This window comes from Haemaphysalis longicornis, unplaced genomic scaffold (assembly GCF_048455015.1).
Source record: "Haemaphysalis longicornis isolate Haplotype H1 unplaced genomic scaffold, Haemaphysalis longicornis Haplotype H1 scaffold_1, whole genome shotgun sequence".
Lineage (NCBI taxonomy): Eukaryota > Metazoa > Arthropoda > Arachnida > Ixodida > Ixodidae > Haemaphysalis > Haemaphysalis longicornis.
The window spans coordinates 281,599,496-281,622,023 of record NW_027526203.1 but is presented as its reverse complement, the minus strand read 5'-3'; the positions used below and the strand labels follow the sequence as shown (position 1 = coordinate 281,622,023).

At 48.1% G+C, this 22,528-nt stretch overlaps 1 protein-coding gene across 1 annotated transcript in view; it reads left to right on the top strand.

The window, feature by feature from the left end:
- Positions 1-22,528, top strand: part of LOC144146903 (uncharacterized) — a 723,365-nt gene that overhangs the window by 636,013 nt on the left and 64,824 nt on the right. Inside the window, exons 11-16 of the mRNA XM_077678868.1 lie at positions 1,154-1,224; positions 9,573-9,813; positions 10,514-10,612; positions 10,682-10,867; positions 20,125-20,418; positions 21,109-21,279. Coding sequence (XP_077534994.1) covers positions 1,154-1,224; positions 9,573-9,813; positions 10,514-10,612; positions 10,682-10,867; positions 20,125-20,418; positions 21,109-21,279 — 1,062 coding nt within the window. The remainder of the gene's footprint in view (positions 1-1,153; positions 1,225-9,572; positions 9,814-10,513; positions 10,613-10,681; positions 10,868-20,124; positions 20,419-21,108; positions 21,280-22,528) is intronic.

The following is a 22,528-nucleotide window of genomic DNA, read 5'->3' as shown; positions in this document are numbered from 1 at the left end:
CCGGAACAGTGGGTAAACGAGCAACGACCCTTGTGAGCGCTCGGAGGTGCGCGTTAAAACCGCGCACTCTTCCAGACACCGCACGGAAAGGACGCGCTGCGCAGGACCCGAACACGGTAAAAGAACGAAAAAAAAAACGCGCGTAGATTATAATATTTATCTCCATTTCTGGAGTTAAACACCAAATAGGAAGCAGCTGTAATGAATGGAGCTCTAAACGAGAATAACATTTTCTTTCCAAGCTAAGCGCTGCGACGTTCTCACGTACAGCATGATTGTGGCAGTCCGCAAGCAGCTGTCGTTTGATTTGGTTCGTTCGTTCATTCGATGTATAGAATTAAACATGATTGAGAAATGTGTGCGTAGCTAATTTTTATGTGGCTGCAAGAAGCCACGGGATGGAGAAACTCGAATGACACAGTACGCGGAAGGGGGAATGACGAGTTGCTCGATTATGATCGGAGGGTACCGCTGTGTTTTTAGCAAGAACATATACTTCTTACCGCGCAAGTTGTGTGCTTGGGGAATTCAGGTCAGGTAACTAATACTACACTGCTTTTTTTAAAGTTCACCTCCCGAAGGAGCAAGGAACGGTAGAGGTTGCCAACTGGATAACGCAAATAAATTACCACGAACTACGGTTACGGATTGCGTCTGCGGCTTCGAAGGAAACGGATCAAGTATACAAAATGCCTGATCTTCGCCTTCTTTTACCCCTTCCGATGAAAAAATGGTGTTTAAAACGCGGAAGCTACAACTGGGAAATGTAGGGCAGGGTTCCGGATGTGTTTGGGTTACCTGCGATTCCACAACGTTCACCTAAGGACATTTATAGGGAATGGAACTTGGCCCTTTTCACTGCCAGCAAAAAACGGCAGCCGCGACCTGATTTAGAACCAGCGCATGGAATGTGGTAGCTAACAACCGCCACGTCACCACGGCATATGGGCTTCTGAGGTCTATTGATTGGCACAGTGTCCGTATAGTGCCCTCTATAAATGTGCAAGCGTAAATATTCTCTCCGTAATTTGTTTTCATGCCACTGCACATGCGTTCGCGAATGTATTGTGTTTCCAGTAGCACTTTTTTTTCGGTCGTGCTGCTTATCCGAAACCGGAAATAACAATGGCCCGTTTTTTTCCTAACACTTCAGGCCCGGCCAGCCCACCCCTAAACATCACGGCTCGTCCAACTGGACCAAATTCCATCAAGATATCATGGGAGGTAAGGCAAAGTTCTTTATCATTTCTTTAAGAGAAGAGTATGCGGGACTTTCTAAACGGACAGATTTCACGTGCGGGCGTACGCTTTTTTCTCCGCGTTGCGCATCCTTTGGCGTCGGCTTTTTGCACAACCCGTCAGCTATGCGAAAACGCCAGACGCACAAAATGCAGCATAACGACGTTTGGGTGACTTTTAGCTGCAAGAGAAAATCGTTTCATAGTACGACATGCACCAGCATAAAAGTCAGCCACAAAAGGCGGACATTAAATATTTATGGGCGAATTTTCCTGCATGTTAAAATCGTTTGACGTTTTAACACAGATCAATATGGGTCACCGTGGGGTCCCCTATCATATTGGCAAGCACGAAAGGGGCTCCACGGCACACTCATGCTTGAGAACCACTTGATGAGACAATGCTATCAGACAGGAAATCAAACCACTTGTCTTGCAATGATACAAACAGGGTACTCACACACTCTCCCTCCTGCCTTGTGATTTTCAAAGCTTAAATTATTTTTCTGACTTACTGTTCTTTTCGCTTGGCAACTATATATGTATGTAGTTATTGATAATTGGAATGAGAAGATCCACCAACAGGCGTAAAATGTCTAGCCAAGGGGCCGACACGGGAACGCGTGCTGTTGTAGGGAAGGTGGGATGGTGAGGAAAGAGTACATCGGAATGGGGGATAGGAGAGAAGGTTGTCATTAACATATATACAACGCACAACTAGTGTGGTACTTTTGAGGGCAGTGAAGCGACCACACTTTCGGCAAAGCTGCGCATTATGCGGATACCCATCTCCATGTAAATAACGCTTATGCTCCGTGAGTTGAACGTTAACGAATCGGCCCGTTCGCCCTATCCTGCCGCACAAAAAAGGCATCAGATACACCACACCAACGTTACAAGTTACAAAGCTTGGCAGATGTCTAACACTGCAGCATCTGCCAGTAGCTGTTTCTACCAGCTTCTTATCTACAGTGCTACAAAGTTACCTAATTTGGTTAACGCCGAGAAGAAGACGTTCGTTTCTTAGCGTCTAGCTACCTTATTTAGTTTATGGCACATTCTGTGCCCATAAGGAATGACCGAGAAGTATCTTTTTTTTTCTGCTTTACTTGTCTGTGCACTCACAGAGGGAACCACACATCACCCACTTTTGTACTGTTTCAATGACAAAACGTAGACGATGCTTGTCTTAACCGGAGAAGTAGTTAGCGCTGAGGCCAAACAGGAAAAAAATCCGGCGTAGATTTAATGTGGGTTGGGGCGCATTCGGCAAACACGCTCAAATAATGAACAGCAATTTGCCTCTACCACTGAAAATAAATGTACACTACCAATGCGTACTGCCAGGGATGACTTACGAGGCAAACAAAATCGCGCCTAACTAAGCGTCTTGAAGGAAAACTTCGGCCAACTTAACGAGAAATGAAAAGAAGGATGATAGGAGTAATGTTCACGCATAGGAAACGAGTGCACCATATGAGAGAACCAACTCGGGTGGACGACAGCATGGCACAAATGAAGATGGAGGAGTGGACTTGGGCTGTGCATGCCAAGAGGAGACGTGGCAACAGGTGGCTGCCGAGAGACGGGACCAGGAGTTTAAAGGGAGACAAATAACTTAATGGAGGAATGAAATTTCGGATACAAAGAACGGAATATAGGGCACCGCCAGGCAGGAACGGCTGGAGGAACATGGGAGAGGCCTTCGTCCTCTGATGATGAATACTCGAGAATATTCGAACATCTTTATATGCCAATAAAAGCCCAGTTAGTTTCCTGCAGAGTTTTTTTTTTATTCATGAAAGCATGTGGACCACTTAAATTTCTGCAAACCTAGAACCTTCATATATCTACGGGACGCTGATTACAGTTGGAACCCTTGTTCCGACATCGGTACCCGTGACCTATTTTTTATTATTTTTTCCTTTAGTATTAATACCAATGCTTTAAGGTCCACAGTGACCTGCCCCTGAAAATAGCCCTTAAAATGTTTCCCCTCTCCAACCATTCTTAATAAAATTAGTTTTTATTTCATCAGAGTGGTTTCTTGGGCGAGTTGGTCATTCATCGTGTAAGTACACTCTTAAAAAAAAGGTCGGAGCATTCACTAATGGAATACTAACAAGTTACTTGTCCCAGTATACACTAGGTACTTAGTAACTGGAGGTAGTAAATGTAGCACTTGTCAAAATTACTAACCGAAGCAGGCAGTAAGCACCACTACCCCCACTAGTAAAGTCCCAGCGATAGCACTTTTCTGAGCTACATGCGTTTACTAACTAGCCATGCACAACCTAGTCATAAGCACGACCTTAATCTAGTGCTACCACTTCTTACACTCAGTTAATTTACTAACCATGCCGTTGTTAGTGCCAGAACCTACGTACAAAACCGCGGGGTAGTAAGGGTCGTAAGGACTTAGTAAATACGGCCGTTACTACCTTTTTACGACCTTTTTTATTAAGAGTGTAAGCGCAAAATGAACAAGGACGAACGAAGTGAACGGGACACGGTGCTGTTCACTTCCGGTGGCAAAATGTTATGTCGAATGCAGAAACCAAGTGCCCGTGCACGGCATTCACACATGGCGATGAGCGCGACGAGAGAGCAAGGCTTTAAGGAAAAACAGTCGAAAGGGCCCCTTGTACTAGAAATATACTTCATCAGAGTGGTTTCTTGGGCGAGTTGGTCATTTTGGTCAGTTTTTATTGTTTTTGCTACGTTAAACATGAATATCCTGTATGTTCTGTTTGCGTAAAAATTGTCATCACCATCACATTCATTCATTCATTCATTCATTCATTCATTCATTCATTCATTCGTGTCATGTCCAGTGTAGGAAAACTAACCAACGTACTTGCTTCCAAGCAATATTATCCCGGGTCAGCAGGATCCGCTCTTTCCCCCAAAACTGATGCATTCCTTCCCTCCACCCAGTTCTCCGCGTTCCCTTGGCTCTGCTCGAATCACCTAAGAATACATCCTGCTGCTTGGATAGTATCCGCCCCCACCATGACAAGTTATGCACAAATGCACTTATTTCTTCAAATTTCTTACACCCGAGTTTGTTCTCTAATCCATCATTCTTACTTCCTATCCAGAAGCCCGACACCAACATCTTCCTTTGCATGCCTCTTTGACCAATGGTGTACTTCCACTCTTACCGTCTCCCCTTCTTGCCGTCCTCCCTTTTCGAAGCAACAACAGCGAAAAAGAAACTCTCCGCACGTCTCCGCAAAAGAACAACAACGAATTATTGTAGTTACGATAGGTGGACGTGGACGTGTCCAGCGGGATGTATCCTCAATAAATGCACTTCAATGAACGAATCTCACAAATAAATAAAAACGTCGGCGCAACGCCGACTACACGTTATCAGTGCCCGACTGCAGTGCCAGTTGACGCCTGTCGCTTGTTCCCCGAGTAAGCGGGAAAGGATGAAAGCCAAGATTTTCTGATCCCCTCAATACTGACATTACTGTGGTGTGCTTTGGGTTCAGTGACTCCGCTCAGTGTGTTTTCCGCGATGCCTTCTCTGGTACATACGAGACAGCAGTTTGCTCATTCCCTCACCGAAAAACAAGCGAGCGTTGTTTAAGACCAGCTCAGCTATCGATTTATTGAACGCTTGAACGTGATCATGGCTTCTTCTAACGCACCGGTTGTTGATTGTTTTTCCTCGCGCATTCGTCACTTGCCGGGGCCGTTTTATACAAACAGTCGGTTTTACGCCCCGCCCGGACGGTGCAGTTCGAGGACAAAGAGAGTAAAATAGGTCTACTTTTACTAAACACGCGCGCGGGCCTTACATTATTTTACCGGTAGACATTTTCTCAGATGGACCAGTTTGAAGGCGTCGTGTTCTGGCGGACGTTAGGGGTATTTCGCAGGCAGCCACGTACGGCCTTTTAACAAAAGAAGCCGAAACACGCAACCCAACTCCACTTCAATCATCACGGTCATGGCTGGCTCTGCGACGGATCGCAGCACTCTTATGCGCGTGTTTCGTTTTCTTCGTTAACTCACACTCTTACTTGAGGACGGCGTTACGGACACTCCTCATACGTCGGTGACTCTTTAAAGTACGCTTCTAAATTAAACTTAGGTTTGGGCTTGTGTGCGCTTCATTTGCCGCTAATTAAATTCCGTCATAGAGATGGAATTTCTGGAAGCGCCAAAAAAAATGTCTTGCTGGCACCTGTTTTCCAGACAGGGAAAGGAAGAGGAAGCGATATGCGACTTCACGGATATACCTCCAACGAGTCTGTTACCAATATACGATAGCAATGCTATTTTCCGCTCTCTGTACGTATCAAAGGTATTATGAAATGGTTCTCAGATGCCCCGTTTGTAGCATTACCGCTGTAACATCCCTAATATAAAGTAATGATTTTACAGTATTAGTTTCGCTGCTTATTACTGTTGGTGAACTGAACATTTTATCTGTGTGAATTGTAGTAACTTCTCGTTTCTCGACAAGGGCGTGCTGGTACCTCAGTCGGCCCATAGACACCAGGAGCCTGTCTTTTTATGCCTTCTGGAAGATTTATCACGAATCAGACAACGGAAACGAGCTTATTGCATTTTTTCCTTACGATCACGTTTTAAAAAGTCCGTCATAAGGCAGGACACACACACACACACACACACACACACACACACACACACACACACACACACACACACACACACACACACACACACGCACACACACACGCACACGCACATGCGCACGCACGCACGCACACACACACACACGCACACACAAAGAACGCCACTCAAGAAAGTCTCGATAATTCCTGTTTCTCTTCGTCGAAAAATATACTGCAACTGTTTCAGTCTTTCTCGCCAAATGTAGTATTTTGAGATGCTTGTTTACCGAAATTCAACCAGTATACGTGCTGTTGTTGTTATTAAATGTTTGTGAGTGGCTGCCCTCGTGCTGCTGTCGTTTCTTGGTGAGCCCGTGCTCTGAAAGTAGCGTTTCCATCAACCAATAGACCCCAATTTCTCCACGAGCCATTTGAAAGCCTGTGAAATTTTGTTTTCGAACGCACGCACGCACTCACGCACGCACGCACGCGCGCGCGCGCACACGGGAGAGCGTTTGCCGAGGCAGCGAAGGGCAGCTCTCGCGGCGAGCCCGCGTTCGCGTAGCCGTGATCAAGGAAGGACACACATTACGTTTCGGTATTGATGCGGATAGGCAGTGTTCCCACGGCATGATGCCATAAAGTTATGCATGCAAATGCGGCAAAGTATACAAGAAGCAAGGGAATCCCAAAAGTGCTTGATTGCGGGGGGAAGATGGGTGCACAACACGCGATTTGTACACACGGGCTCTGGTTGGGTGCTCTGAAGGCGACTAATCAAGCCATAGGAAGGGGGAAAACTAGAGGCTGTGATTCGTGGCAGTGTGTTTTGTTGCCTACACGGGCGTTTCAGAACCTCTGTAGGTGAGTTGTATTTAGCTGGCGACGAAAGCCGTTCGCAAATAGATCAAGGGATCATTATATAACATCCACATGGGTGGTTGAAAGCGACGTAATCGATACAACTGCAAATGCAAACCTGATATGGATTTCGTTGCCGTTCTTGAAACAGCTTATTTTTTGTCTTTTTTTTTTGCATGACAACTCACGGTAGATGTATTGTTTTCTGGGTTTCGAAACGTATATTGAAGCAATGATTGGAGAAATTTGCTATGCACATCGAACTCGCTTCGAGCCAATAAAACCCTGTTTTCACGAGCTGCCTGTCAATCGCTCCCTCCTCCCCACGTTTCTTTTTCGGGTGAACCGCAAGCCTATAATCGCGCATCACGCTGGCATAAAACCACTGGTGTTAAACCTGCGTACTATAGTGCGTTACCTCGATCGGCACAACAGAAAGACACATGCTTAACTACCTTCGGTTTTTGTAATCAGTTCTAGCTTTAAAAACGCTTATTGTTTTCATTTCAAAGTTTACCCTGAGGCATAATAGATGAACGCGTTCGCAGACACACCAGCAGGTTAGTTTCAGGTATGAAGTTCATGAGTTCTCGGTGAAACGGCCTATGCGCCCAGCGTTGTAGATCAGGAGGGCGGTCAGGGTGTAGACCGGTTGCACGAATTGGCTGCGGGTGAACTTGGTGCAGTCCCGGGCACATCAGATGCTGCACATTCGCATCATGTATGGTAGAGTCGCAGAATGGGCAGGTGGAGCCGTATGGGCAGCGGTTCTGTGATGGCCAGGAGGCGTTCCCATATAGCATAGGAGCCATTCACACGTAGCCCCTGCAGCGCAACCTTTTCTCGGTCTTGTAAAAACACTGCGCTAAATTGAAATTACGGAGACGAAGGACGGCGGAACACATGATGCAGACTTACGAAAGCGCAAGTCTGCTTTCGTAAGCCTGCATCGTGTGTTCCGCCATCCTTCGTCTCCGTAATTTCAATTTAGCGCAGTGTTTTTACAAGAAATAATGTACCAACTAGCCCAGAAGCAAGCTCTCATTGTCTTCTCGGTCAGTTAAGCCGCCAGGGAAGTGTGGACCACACGGGGGTAGGAGAGCTCGTGTGGTGCGCCGGAGATTTCCCCTTCGTCGCTCCAGGTGCCCGCAAGCGTCTTCGGGGAAAGGTGGCAGCAGGTTAAATGCTGCTACCTATCAATAACATTTTTTGATCACCTAGGATAATGCTTTCACAGTCGCCAGCTGTAGAGTTTAATCCAATATTTTGTTAAACATAAGCTTTAACCTACGCTAAATCACCGCGATTGATGCTGTGATCACTGGCAGGTATTTTGACGCTGCTATCGCCGATGTGTCTGTGTGTGTGAAGACGTCTCCACTGCTTCTGACACCTGTTATTGCGTATCTATGCTATAATGGGAAATACAATTACAAATTATGCAATTATAAACTAAGGGGGCAGTTGAAGCTAGAACCAGGACACAGAGCTTCAAGAACCAGGACACAGAACAGCCCGCCCCCTTCGTAATGAGAGTAGTTGCAGAATTGCAGGTCGGGCTGGTCGTTAAATTTCCATCTTCCAAAGCAGCGCTCCGCTTAAACAGATAAAACAACAGTAAAGGCTGACGGGACGTGCGCTAAACAAACGGGACAAAGCCCATATACCGTCTTTCGCTTTTCTGCATGTTTCGTCTCCTTTAGCGTTCCCTTTTCTTCAAAGACGAAATATGTTGTACCTGCAAGGTCAGATTGTAACGTTTTATTTCGCAGTTTCTTGCAAAAGGGGAAAGACCACGCCATGCGTTGACAGTTTCTGGTGCTATGTCTAATTTTATTGCTTAGCTTCATTGAAAAACATGAACTTGTCCGCTGTACACGTCCTGAAAAAACCAAGGTTAGCACCCGGCCCCGCGGGGCTCACTGCATTCCTAGTGATGACAAATCTGGTTATGAACATGAGGTTACACAAAGGAAGAGATGTCTAGAGCAAATGCCAGTGCTTTTGTGTTGAAGCAACGAAGAAGAGCACAAATTATTCTGTTCCATCTTAGTGTGGAATATGTGAAACCGCGTGCGAGGCCTTTCGTTTCTTTTTATTCCTCAAAACACGCTTCTCATGTGCGTGAGAAGTACATTCCCTGGCCCTCTACGCCCTAGGAGGTCTAGGACCTCGCATATGCGTGGTGTAGCAAGCTTACGGTTAGCAGCCTCCTGCAAAGTCACAGTGAGACCTGTGACAGGAAAGGGCAAATCCGGTGTTTTCATATTGGCGCTGGCTATTTATACGTAGAGTGACACTTTTATTTATACGTAGAGTGACACTCGGCGCGGGCTGCAAGCGGCCACGTACGCTTTGAATATAGCACGGTGCGCATCCCTTTCCCCATTTAGGGACTGAAAACAGAGCGTTTATATTCTTGCGATCGATCGGATTGGAGAATATGCGCGAGTGTTTACGAGGTTGGCGGGAAGCGGAAGAGGAATTGAGGCCCCAAATAATATCGACGGCGCATTATCAGCAGAGTGTGGTCCGATTAGTTTTTCTTGAAAAGGTAACCGTTACTCCTTCTTTCGATGCAATTTCGGTTCTGGTTCGGCATACTAATAAAGTAACCGTCGGGTTCAGGTACTGCTCCGGCCAAAGTAGGGGTTCGGTCTAGGTTTTTGGTAAGGGTTCCGTTCCGGTTCGACCCCTGCTCCTATGGCCTATTCTGCGCTGTCCTGGCTACATGTTTAGCAAAGTAACCTTCTTTATGGTGTTCATTGCTAACTTTTCCGCGCCTGAGTGGGCTGTCCTGGAGCAAACAGGAGAGAACAACGGCAGCTTGGGTGCATTGCTTTCGTGTGACCGGGGACGTGACGTAGCCGGACTTTCGCAGCCGCCCAAGGAGGAAGACTGGAACGGCCACCTGAAGGGCTACTACATCAGCTACCGGCCGGCTGGCTCGAGCGACCAGCACTACCACAAAACGGTGGAGGTGCACAATCCGCACCAGCGCCAGGAGATACACCTGACCAACCTGCGGCTCTCCATGTCGTACAGCGTCTCAATCCAAGCCTACACCAGCAAGGGCACCGGTCCCATGTCGCGAGAGGTGCTTGTCAAGACTCTTGACGACGGTGAGTCGCTGAGTCCGCCACAGTTTATACTTTCCGGGACGTTCCCACCGTCAGTTTATGGGGGCAAACCAAGTCATGCATTCCAAACAAGTTATCAAGAGCTGGAGTGCTTTTTCGGACAGTGTAGTCACAACTCCCCACCGCACAGAATAACGCATCAAAGGGTCACAAATGCGTCGAAATATAGTGCTGTTCTGAGAATATACGTATATACACCACTGTCTGCAGCAGCGTATGCTTGATCAAGCATAAAATGGCCAAAAACGTCAGTACGGACACAGCCACCTCGTTCATTTTTCCCGCTCTACGACTTCCGACGTCACAAATCGTACAAAGTGAACACGGATTGTGCATCGTGCTTAAAGTTTGTTCTGAAAAGAACGGTTAGATGGGTGCTTCCAAATGTTCTATTCAACACAGATTGCTAGAAAGGCATGGGCTGAAGGTTGTAAAAATTGACGCGCAAGGTGTTTTACTTATTTGGTGAACAGCTACCTTTTTTTGTGCGTGGTCATTTAGTAGTGGTGCAGGGTAGGCGCGCGGCAATAAGTTGGTGCTAGCAGTTCTTCACATATTCGCTTTATTTGAGCAGAGATAAATAAAGGATCACGCAAGGTACATATTTCCAACGGGATTGTGATCGATCCAATGTACGCTTCACATCACTCTTAGGGATACCTTTCTTTTCTTCCGCTTGCAGTACCGCCGAGCCCTCCCAGCCTGGAAGTTGTTTCGGTATCCACAAGCTCGGTTACGTTGGGATGGTCTCTCAAGACGTCGTTCGGAAACCCCGTCACAGGTATCGTACACAGCCCGTGCCCCGCGCTCGCTCTTCCCCGAGCCCCGGCAGCAGCAGTCCTTTGCGCAGAGTACGTGCTTCACCAGCGCAAGGAGGCCGACCACTGGCAGGAGACGCCCATCTCAACGGTGCAGCCCGTGTACACGGTGCGCGAACTGGAGTGCGGCACCACGTACCAGTTCTACATGACGGCGCACAATTCGCTGGGCCGAAGCGAGCCCAGTGATGTCATCCGTGCCAAGACCGATGGCGCTGGTATGCAACGCTTTTCTTAAACGTCAATTTATGCTGCGGCGGGGGCCTAGAGGAGCTTTAGGAGGAGACTTGCTTTGCGGGCTTCCAGAACAGCTTCCGCGCTCAAGAGTGCCCCCTGGAGCTTACAGAACCACCAATTAAAAGCGCGGGGAGCAGAAGTTTACTTCAGAAGCTGCAGTACTTGAATAGTGACAGCTAAGTGCTAAGAGAATTGCGCTTCTCACTAATCAAAAGATCAGCCCTCTCGAACCCTAGACACGTCTATCCCCATGTGCGCCACCAATACTCAGATTTCAAGAAACAAAAGTTAGATACCGAGCAATTACTGGGTGACATTGCGTTAAAATGTATGCATGTTTTGGAAGTAATAGTTGAATAAAAAATTACGGGGACACCTAAGTTGTCTCTTATTATGTGAGGATGCGTGAGCATAACATCTCGCTGAGTTGTGTCGCCGAGCTATGTCACTGACGTTAGTGTCACTGATTTTATGTTGATTGATTGTGGGGTTTACCGCGCCGACGCAACGCAGGCGATGAGGCGCGTCGTAGTGGAGGGCTCCGGATTAATTTTGGCCACCTGGGGATCTTTAACGTGCACTGCAATCTCGCACACGCGGGCATTTTTGCTCTTCGCCTCTATCAGAAAAGCGGACGCCGCGGCCGGGAATCGAACCCGCAACCTCGTGCTCAGCAGCACTGATTTTGTGTGCAGCACAGTTCAGTGCTGCTGGGTGTACGATGTCGTGAGACATGCAAGAGGACCAATGGATCATATTTGGACCTTTCCATCGTCACCCTCTTTCTTTCCCCCGGTTTTCTTTGCGTATTTTTCTTCTTTTCTCCGTCACTACGGCTAAGAACATTGGCCGGTCACCCTCTTTATCCCTATGTTCAGGTTTAACATTAGGTAAACCTAATGGTGAGCCTAACGACGAGCCAAGCGATGCCAAACTTACTGTACGTCAATCGGCGGGTACCGATTGACAATTTCAGACCTCAAGGCGTGACGTTAGGAATAATGTCGGGGTGTCGCATACCCGCTTCCCCCCCGCTTCCTCTGCTGCTCCAGTATACAGTGTGGCTGGGTATACTTCGATTTTAGACCTCTTTATTATCATCATTATTCCTGCAGCCACGTGAAGCTTCGCTGCGATTGGGGACGCAAGGCCGGCCGGGGACGCATACCCGTGTTCACAACCATTGGGGAAGTCAGGCCGGCGTAAACTTGCCTTCATAGCCGTATGACACGTCACAGTCAATGAGCCAACGGGGAGTTAGGCCGGCGCATACCCGCGTTCGCAGCCAAGGGGTAGTCAGGCCGGCGCATTACGCCTCATAGCCATTGAGCCAACGGGGCGTTAGGACGGCACACACCGCGTTGCAGCCAATGGGGTAAACTTGCCTTCACGGCCGTATGACACGTCACAGTCAATGAGCCAACGGGGAGTTAGGCCGGCGCATACCCGCGTTCGCAGCCAAGGGGTAGTCAGGCCGGCGCATTACGCCTCATAGCCATTGAGCCAACAGGGCGTTAGGACGGCACACACCGCGTTACAGCCAATGGGGTAAACTTGCCTTCACGGCCGTATGACACGTCACAGTCAATGAGCCAACGGGGAGTTAGGCCGGCGCATACCCGCGTTCGCAGCCAAGGGGTAGTCAGGCCGGCGCATTACGCCTCATAGCCATTGAGCCAACGGGGCGTTAGGACGGCACACACCGCGTTGCAGCCAATGGGGTAAACTTGCCTTCACGGCCGTATGACACGTCACAGTCAATGAGCCAACGGGGAGTTAGGCCGGCGCATACCCGCGTTCGCAGCCAAGGGGTAGTCAGGCCGGCGCATTACGCCTCATAGCCATTGAGCCAACGGGGCGTTAGGACGGCACACACCGCGTTACAGCCAATGGGGTAAACTTGCCTTCACGGCCGTATGACACGTCACAGTCAATGAGCCAACGGGGAGTTAGGCCGGCGCATACCCGCGTTCGCAGCCAAGGGGTAGTCAGGCCGGCGCATTACGCCTCATATCCATTGAGCCAACGGGGCGTTAGGACGGCACACACCGCGTTGCAGCCAATGGGGAAGTCAGGCCGGCGTAAACTCGCCTTCACAGCCGTATGACAGGTGACAGTCAATTAATAACGCTACAACTAGTATAAGACGAGATACAGTCGTATCTCAGGTCTCAAAGGATAAAGAAGAGGCTAACATTGAAACAGAGCAAGCCGATCCTGTTAAACCACTATTCCAAGGCACACTTCCTTGTCTATACTACATTGTTTTGGCGCGTGGTAAGCAATGCCAGGAGGTTAAAATAATCTGCAGTTCTCCGCTACGGAGCAAATCGTATCCGAGATGTAGCGTCACGGATTAGGCCCAAGTTTGAATTCTGGAAGGAACTGTAGAGTTCTACACTGTATACCTACCCCATAAGAACAAAAAAAGTATTGCAGAAATGTTCTGCAGCGATTAACAAAGAAATGCGAGAGCGTTCTTTGATGGGGGTGATGTTATTGCACTTTCTGCTAACACTTTTTGCGCCTTTTTTTGCTGTTGCGAGGCTGCACTTGGATAGCAGGTTTTATACATCTCCACCGGGACTTGATGGTTTTATTTATATGGATCGGATGTCGTAAGGGAGCGCGAATCCAACGTTTCCGATCGCGCGTTCGCACTCGCCCGTCGCCGTGTTCGCCACCAGTCAGTCGAGGTGGGAAGGGGGGTCCAGCTATCGTGGTTTAGTTATCAAAAGGGAGAGTTCTGGCGTTATTCCAGACATTAAGTACTGAGAAAGAGTAGAGAATTAGGCCAGCTGGTACATATTCACAATGGTGGACCAGCACGAACAGACCGGACATAAAGGAGGAGACAAGGAGCGCCCGTGTTGTTTCCTTTTCTGTGCCCTGTCTTTTGTCGCTGCTGCACCACTATCAACTAGTGCGATTCTGACGTTAACAACCGCCCTATCGTGCCCCCTTTGTAGTGGTATGACTAATTCGAGTGACATAAGAGGGGACTGTTTCAAGGCCAGAGAGCCATGAAGTCAAGCCAAAACCGTTGGTGTATCTAAAGAACTCTTCGGCATCTAAAGTTCTTCCGAACTTTCGCTCTCGCACTCTGGCCGCCGTGTTCCGTTTAGAGCCCGCACGTGCGGTCCACTGGAGCCGCCATGCGCGGAACAGTGCCTTTACTTCTTTGTGAATCCGCGCCAAAATCCACGTTATCCTTTACGCGAGTCGTTGCTTTTGCTCTCCCAAGATTGCACATATAGACTGACTTTTCTGAACAGCTCAATCGCCCGTAGGTTTTTGCTTAGAGTAGGTTGAAGAGGAATTTTTTTTTAAAAAGCGCGCGGTAAATTCTGAAGCGGGATTTCACACACAAAAAATATTACCATCCCTTCCTAAAGAAAGTTGAGAGAACCAGATAAGCTTCATAACGTCAAGACTGCGTCGGAAGGGCGTCAAAATCTTCGCTGACAGTGCGTCCAATCGATCGATCGTCAAGCCTTCAAAGGCCCAAATCGCAAACGAAGAACGAACCCACCCGACGATTTCTCGCTCACTAAGCAAACGCGTCTACGAACCATCTAAATGTATACTGATACGGGGTTTATGAGGTGAAGGTGTGCTATTGTACTCCTTCTTCATGGCGTGTATTGCTTATCTAGAACCGTTCCTTTTTAGCGATTTTCAAGTAACCGTTTCGACGCAATTGAAGCCCGGTTTCACGTACGTGCCGTGCTTCCAGATAGGTGATCCGAGCTTTTCGTTCGACCAACCGGTCTATGGGCAAATGCATGAGTTTTTTTGACGGGACGCCATCGGTCCCACGAAGAAAGCCTTCGCTTTAGAAGTTGCTTTCGTATACAAGTGCGGTGGCATCGGCGTAGATTGAAGCTACTGTACACAGCGTGGTAAAAAGTAAAAGCTACATGCTGGAGATACCATTTCCTGCAGGCGTCTTTCTTCCCTGAATTATTTGTGCGCCAGAATAAACATTACTGGACTGATTAAATGAAACCATTGAGGTGAAAAAAAAAAAAAAAAAGAGACAGCCGCACCGGCAAATTGAAAACAGATCGAAGTTTGAAAATTTTAATCGAGTAATAACGTTCTACGTGCTTATTATTACCAGTGAAAATTCTTCGCTAGTTTTAATCATACGCGCTTTTCCCATACCGCATACTCTTGAACCGGTTTGTTTATAGCGGTACATAATAATTTGAGGCTTGAGGCCCGCTTTCAGACGACACAAGAAAAGCAAGAAAAAGAAAAGGAAGGCAAAGCAGGCTTTCCAAGTCAGTTCTTGTGAAATCCGCAGAGGATAACACGAAAAGAAAGAAGCGCAGTAAAACTGAAGCAAACAAAATGGACGGCACCCCTGTAATAAAACCCAGCATGTTGCAGCCCCACACGCTCGTGCCGCTAGAAAATGCTCCTCGCGCGCAGGCCCTTTTTCCCCACAACAAACCAACCTTATGGAGGCAAATGCAGGCCCTGTGAATATATTATCCGGGCCCACACATGAGGATACTGAGGGCTCCTAAGTAATTTAAATGAAGATAATTTAGTTAGCGTTTAAAGGTAACGCCATTGAAAGCTTCATACGATATAATTGTAAAGGAATAAGCAAGAAGTACCCACGGCGCCTATTTTCTCGTAGGTGATCGCCAAACGCGGTCGGCGCGAGTTTTTGCGTGCCACACACGTCACGGCACTCGCCAGTGTTTGCGGCAACCAATCTAGACGGTTGTGTCGATCCGTCCGCGTCGTCGCGCGTTGCGAATAGCTCCGGGACGTCGCCCTGAAGACTGTGCGGGGAGAAAATGAAGTGAAATATGTTGGGGCGCTTTACCGTTTATTTTCTCGTTGGTATTTTGTTTCCGCTTTTCGAAGTTCCCACCAGAAGCAACCACTCACGACGCGAGCGCGCGATGGCAAGAATGAGGGCGGCCAGAAATTCCAGATTAGTTCTCATTGTGCGCGCGTACACGGGCTGCATGCGTCCAAAGAATGGACTGGGTAGGCTGTGACGTTCTCATTTCATCTTAATTTGCTTCTCGTTCTCTGTAGGGCGGGGCGAAAGCACGCTTGTGTTGGGTACAAGCGGAAGTAGCTATATAGTTAGTTATATTCGTTCTCCTCGCTTTGATTACTTGCGATTCTTTTCGGGAAAACTTCATTTACGCTTCGCACATTGAGTGACTCCGTCCCCATCTAACCGCTGCCGTTCGGATCCGCAAACTTTCCGTGTAATCATCACAGCGTTACGTTTGTCTCAGCATCTCCAAGTTGAAACGAAGTGCGAAGACCGCGACGTAAGGCCACCCACTCTGCTGGCCTTCTTTGAGCCTCTAGCCAAGGCGCACATAACCGCAATTCACGTTCGGGTAGTCTGACCCACGTCCAAGTCAAGCTGGTCAGTACCTCTGCTGTTATTTGGTTAAAATGGCAACGTGGTAGGATGCTACGTGCTCACAAAAGCACTAAAAAGCCCCCTGAAGGGGGAAACGCGTCCTTAGTTTGATTAGAACCCTTTATTGCAACAGAGACGCACGCGCTACTTAGTTTTAAAAAACATTTAGGTTTTTTACAACTCAGCAGCGCAAGGAAAAGAACATAAAACACGTACATGAAGGCTACAGGACAAGGAAGGTTACATAAAGTCACAGGTAACGCCAGGATTCTAACCTAAATAATGTTAAGTCAGGCGCGGCCTGTCGCTCAAAGGGGAGGGGGTGGGTAACGCTGTGTAGCCCGTTCTATTAAAGGGGCACTGAAGGCTCAGAGGGGCTTAGACGAAAGTTCAGCTGCCCCGAAGACCTCTCAGCGTTTATTCGGCGTCGAAAAGTGTCGAGAAATTAGCAATTTAAAAAGGCATTTCATTCCTCGCGCCATTTTATGACGTTTTACGTGACGTCAACGGAGGCCGGAAGCGAGTGAGACAGCGGTGTGGTATAACAGGAAAACTAAACCTACCGAGCGAACCATCGCGTCCGCAGGAGCCACTGATCGCGCACTCGGTGCATACGACAAAGCAACTTGCCCGCCCCACACTTCCGTTACCTGCCGCTCTCTGTGCGTCAATCGTGGTGCCGCACGGGACGTGAGATGGTGGTTAAACAATGGGAATGTGCCGCGCTGCGTTTCACTTTACCGACAAAACGTCCAGCGGACAGAGCAACCGCAGCGACAACTACGACAGGGGCGCGTTTTTTAACAGCGAAGCTGTTTAGCAAATCGTAACTTCTCGCGTCTGCAGTTAAAAGTACCAAGAAATTGACGAGCTCGCGCACGTGACCGAGGGCCTGGCTGCGACCGCCCGGCAGTTAACAAAACCAAGAAAATGCCTAGCGCTCGTGTGTACGTGCCTCGTGGTGACCGCCCAGCGTCCCCGGCGCACGTTTATCAAGCCAAGCATACCCACTTAGGGAGATTGGCCGAAATTGGCAAAAAAAAAGAACTCCAACGTTGGCCGCAAGCGTGGCAACAATTTTGTTGTCACAATCACATTGCTCACGTCACTCGTCCGTTATGGCTCCGCCGTCAATCTGGTCTTTGCAAACTTCAGCACTTCTCAAATCGATCAACTGTGTTAGCCATCATAGCGATCACAAGGCACTAGTACTGAGGATGAAGAGAACGCCTACGTGTAATGGTACATAACACGGCGATGCACCTCCAACATCGCTTCCACCGACACCATACAGGCAATAGATTATGGAAGTGGTCACGAGGGAAAAGGATAAGCGTTAGTTGAAGTCCAAAATGGAGATGAAGAGTACTCACCCACAGTCGATGATGATTAATAAACGCTCCTCTAACTCAATGGTGTCGGTGGGGTGAAAAGTGCTAATGCTAATGTTCAATGTCCAATTATTATAACTTACACGTTACGTTGAGCTTCCCTATAGCAACAAATGAGATGTAAATGTCGTTGCGGCAGCGAAGAAGCAAATCGGCTGCAATCGTGGACCTAAACCTTCGTGATGGTCGGGAAGGTTGCGTACAGCTTCGCTTCCTTCAGGTCTTACACGTTAGTGTGAGCTTTCTTCATTTTTTTACTAGCATTCTCGTTGCGGATCAATCAATCAATCAATCAATCAATCAATCAATCAATCAATCAATCAATTTATTAATATCTGAAAGGTATACACGGCGGTTATATACAGAAGGAGGTCCCAAGGTTGGAGACTGTAGTGGGACCTCCCAAGGTCGGAGACTGTAGTGGGGACGGGTAGTCGGGTTTAGTCGCTTCGATGCACTCAGCTTAACAACGAGGCGCCATCTGTTAGTTTAACTCGTAACAGCGTGTAGCGTAAAATTCTTGCGGCCCGCTAAGTCGGCACCGCTACGTGAATTATAGTAGAACGTTTCGTCAGTTTTCCGTTGCGATATGATAATAAATATTGCACCATCTGTTGAGTGTTTTTCGAAGCGAGTTGCTTACGAGCATATCTGCCAGAAGTGTGCACCTAGAGCTTTTACGAGTGCCCAAACCACTCCTAACAAACGCCTTGGCGCCAGTATGGAATGAAAAGCGTGCATAACTTGATACAAATATCATTTTACCTAAGTACGCACCGTAGTGGAAGCATGGCAGCACACAACGCCCAAAACCAAAAGACCCGGTTTGACGAACACATTTTATTCAACTTTAAGACAACCAAGAAATAGTTTCGAACAAACACATCGTTATGAATTACGCAAATTGCGCTGAATAGACAAACAGAGGAAGAAAGACAGACAATGCGCAATTCTTCCTCTGTTTGTCTATTCAGCGCAATTTTCGTAATTCATAATGCACCAACTAGCCCAACAGCACATTTTACTGAAACACATCGTTACGGCACCCGCTTTGAGGCCGAAACGCGAAATTGGCAAGCGATGGATTGCCTCCTGTTCGTCGTAAATGTAGCACTCGCTTCTGTGATTTACGGGGCGAACAAGTCCCTTCACACCAGGACAAGCCAGTAAGGTTTTTTTAAGAAATCGCGCACACTCTACATACCCCGTGCGGGATTGAATCGTGCCTAGTTATAATTCCCACATAGCAAGCACAGTCCACCCGCAGAAACACGCCGTCGCATTTCATCGCGAAGCGAACGCGACCACAACACTCACAGCTTCGGACGCCGGCCTGGGGTGCAAAACTTCGTAGACAGCGCTATGTGAGGGAGCGAAAAACGTGTTCTATTAGACGAAAATTACTGTCCACAGAAGAGCAGAACCGTGGAAGGCCGATGCGCTACTTGCCGCCATGAAGTAAACAAGGAGTAACAGGCATAACAGGCATGCGACTTCGCCGAACCTGCAATAACCATCGCAACCGCCACCGGCGCCACGGCTTGGCAGCTTGCGAAGGTCGGTACGGCTTGAATTATACGTGTACATTTATAATTGTTTATGACTTATGAAAGTTACGTGCAAAGAAGGATTTTATGTGTTTCTTTGAGAGCTTGTGGGCGCGGTTCTCGTTCTGTTGTTCGTCACGTGAATCTTGACACATCCGCTGAGTCAACGTTTACGCCATCTCTGCTGGGCGACTGATAGCTTCATTTTTTTTTTTACTGTTTAAGCGAATATTTTCACGGTACTGTCCAAGAGACTGGTATATTCGTTTTCTGGGGATGCCAATCTATCTATTTAGACCAACGTCGGTTTCGTCTTCAATGTCACTTTAATCATTGGATTGTTCATGTTTTTGTTGCCAGTACCTAGCCGAGCACGGCGTGATACCGGACGATGAAAGTTTGACGACAGGAGGGGCAAAACAGCGGATAAATGAGACTACAGGACAATCGTGAATGCTCGTGTTTTGTCCCAAAGTTTTAACTGCATCTCTGGGAGGGTAATACTGAATAGTTACCAGAAGAAAATAAAAACAAATACGCTGTATTTAAACCAAGGTTCTGTTCTGCTCCCAGACCGTGACATAGACAAGCGTGATAGAAGTAGCGCTATCGAAGCGCTATCGAAGTTGCACTACTGGCAATTGTCTATGCCGAATGCAGTAGCGAAACGAAAAGACAACCAGTTTATATAAACGTACAAGCATAAAAGAACCTACCGGGAATTTCATGTACAGGCCATTAAGGCGCACGCAGCGCGTAGAGAAGACACATGTTTCCCCCCTGCGTAACGAGCGGCGTATGTAATGACCTTTTTTCTCGGCAGCCGCTCCAACTTCTTCGACGCGACACTAACATTCTTTTCCCACATATATTCGACCCCGCCCCCGCGCGAGCAGCCCCGCTATCGCCGAGCAAAGAGGAGTTCATCCAGGCCTCCCAGAGGTACGCCAACCTGAGCCTGCGCAGCTGGAAGAGTGGCGGCTGCGAGCTTCTCGACTTCTCGGTGCGGCTGCGCCAGGGTGCCACGCAGGCCTGGACCACGCTTGCCGAGGGACTCCCCGCCAACCAGAGCCAGCTGCACCTGCGCAACCTCACGCCTGGCCTCACCTACCACGTACACGTGGTGGCCAGGTCCACGGCGGGCGCTACCGAGGCTCAGTACGAATTCACCACCCCCAACGGCACCGCTCGTGAGTGCTCCGTTTTTGTGCGGTTGTTTTACACTTCGCCGGATCCGCAGTGATGTCGAGGCTGCAACCGCCAATGCAGCCTGCCCCTCCAGCGCATGGTCGCATACGGTAGTGCAAAAGAGTAATTAAGTCTCTGTTTAATGTCACGCATGTTGATAGGGCTACTGGCAATTCGTGTGGCAGCTCTCATACGTGGTCTATTTCCTGCGTTCTTGCCACTCATTTCATCCCTGCAAAGCATTTTGTTCAACGATTGACCGATGGCGCCGCCGTACCACGGCGGTCATATTGTTCCGTCATGGCGGCCGGGACTCCCATAGGCGAAAATAGTTTGTATTTTGTGTCTTAAGTAACCACCCAGGTGCCGCGCATCACCCATTCTTATATTTAACAAAGTAAACCGTGAAACGCGGCCATCGTACCAAGCTTGAGCGCAAACGAACGAGTTGTTAAGTTAAAACGTTTTAAAGAGGCATAGTTATTGTGGCAACCCCTGTGTATGCACAGATATATATAATAAAGGAGGCAGACCCCAACGAAGACGAAGCTGCGTTCGGCGCGTAGCTTGCGCGGGCTCTATCTCTTGGCCGACTTGTTGATACATCGCTTCACCGTCGACCACGGTTTGCCTCGCTTGCCCAGCCGCCCCGTACTGCCTGTTTAGAGAGCGGCAATTCTCGCTGCACGCAGACGTGGCCTCGGTGGAAGCCACCTCGTCGCAGCCCAAGCGGTCGTCGCTGCCCAGCATGACGGACCTGGAGATCCTGGTGCCCATCCTCGTCTCCAGCTGCGTCGTGCTCATCGTCATCGTGGTCGGCTGCATCCTCTGCTCCAGGGAGTCCCTCTGCGCCGACAGGCACTGTGAGCCCCTACCTTAGGCCTCCATGGCTCGTACATTTCTAAGCCACATGACGGACCGGCCCTGCATAAGCATTTTCAAACATTCAGCCAGCATGGCTCGGGAATCTCTAAACCATGAGTACTTTCATTATTTTCTGCTCTGAACTAGCATTTTCAAAAGCACCGTTGCTTTCATTACGAAACCTTGGTGAAGAACAAGTTCACCACAGGTGTCAAAGCGTTTTGCAGTAGAACAGAATATCTGGTTTAAGCAGCTGCTCTATCGCTCTTGCGACTGAGGAATCTGGAGACGCAGCAGTAGCAAGGAACAAAACATCTCTTAATGCGAAATTTGTGTTGTCACATTGTAGAGGTAGTGCTGTATGTCTGGAACACAAGGCTCCTATGCCGAAGTAAGCTGCAATTCTTTTTGGAATTCGAAATGTAAAACAAGCATATTTTGAAAAGGGGTAGTGAACAACCACTGTGTCAAAATAACTCCTGTGGTCATTCGTCGCAGGCGAAATGATTTTGTCAAGAAGAAGTCATAGATATGTTAGGAATCGCGTAGTAAATTAATGAACTTAAAGTTCCGGAAAAGTTGATGTAGAGTAAGTATATTTTTACCTTTCTTTTACTTCTGTAGCGCTGTTTTTTTTTCTTAGCATTAGTTTATCTCATCACAACTAGCGTAAAACAACACACTGACCATTACGAAAGGCAATTAATGCGAAAGTAAAAATGTTTTTCCGTCAAGGGCGTATCAAAAGGGTACAATGATGACAGTGTTTGTTCCCTCTCCACTTCCGGGGATACAAAATCGCGGTTACCTTTACCCAACTTCTCCTAAAAGGGGTGGTTTGGGCTAACCCATGAAAGAAATGTAAAACTCTCTGGGAAATGTGGTTTGTTTTTGAGCTGGCCGGTATATGCACAGCTCCCTTGATTAACAATTCCCTACAACGTTCTTGAAAATTCGGACATTCCGAAATGGGAAGGTTATTACATCGTGTGAAACACAAGTCTTTTCTGCGCTCAGTAATTTTTGTTAGGGCTCTGTCCACATATGTCAAGCAAGCCCAAAGGGACCAGTACTGAATCATCTATTGATTGATTGATTGTAGGGGTTTAACGCGCCAACGCAACACAGGCGATGCGGCGCGCCGTAGTGGAGGGCTCCGGATTAATTTCGACCACCTGGGGATCTTTAACGTGCGCCGAAATCTCGTACACACGGGCGTTTTTGCTTTTAGCCTCCAGTACTGAATCA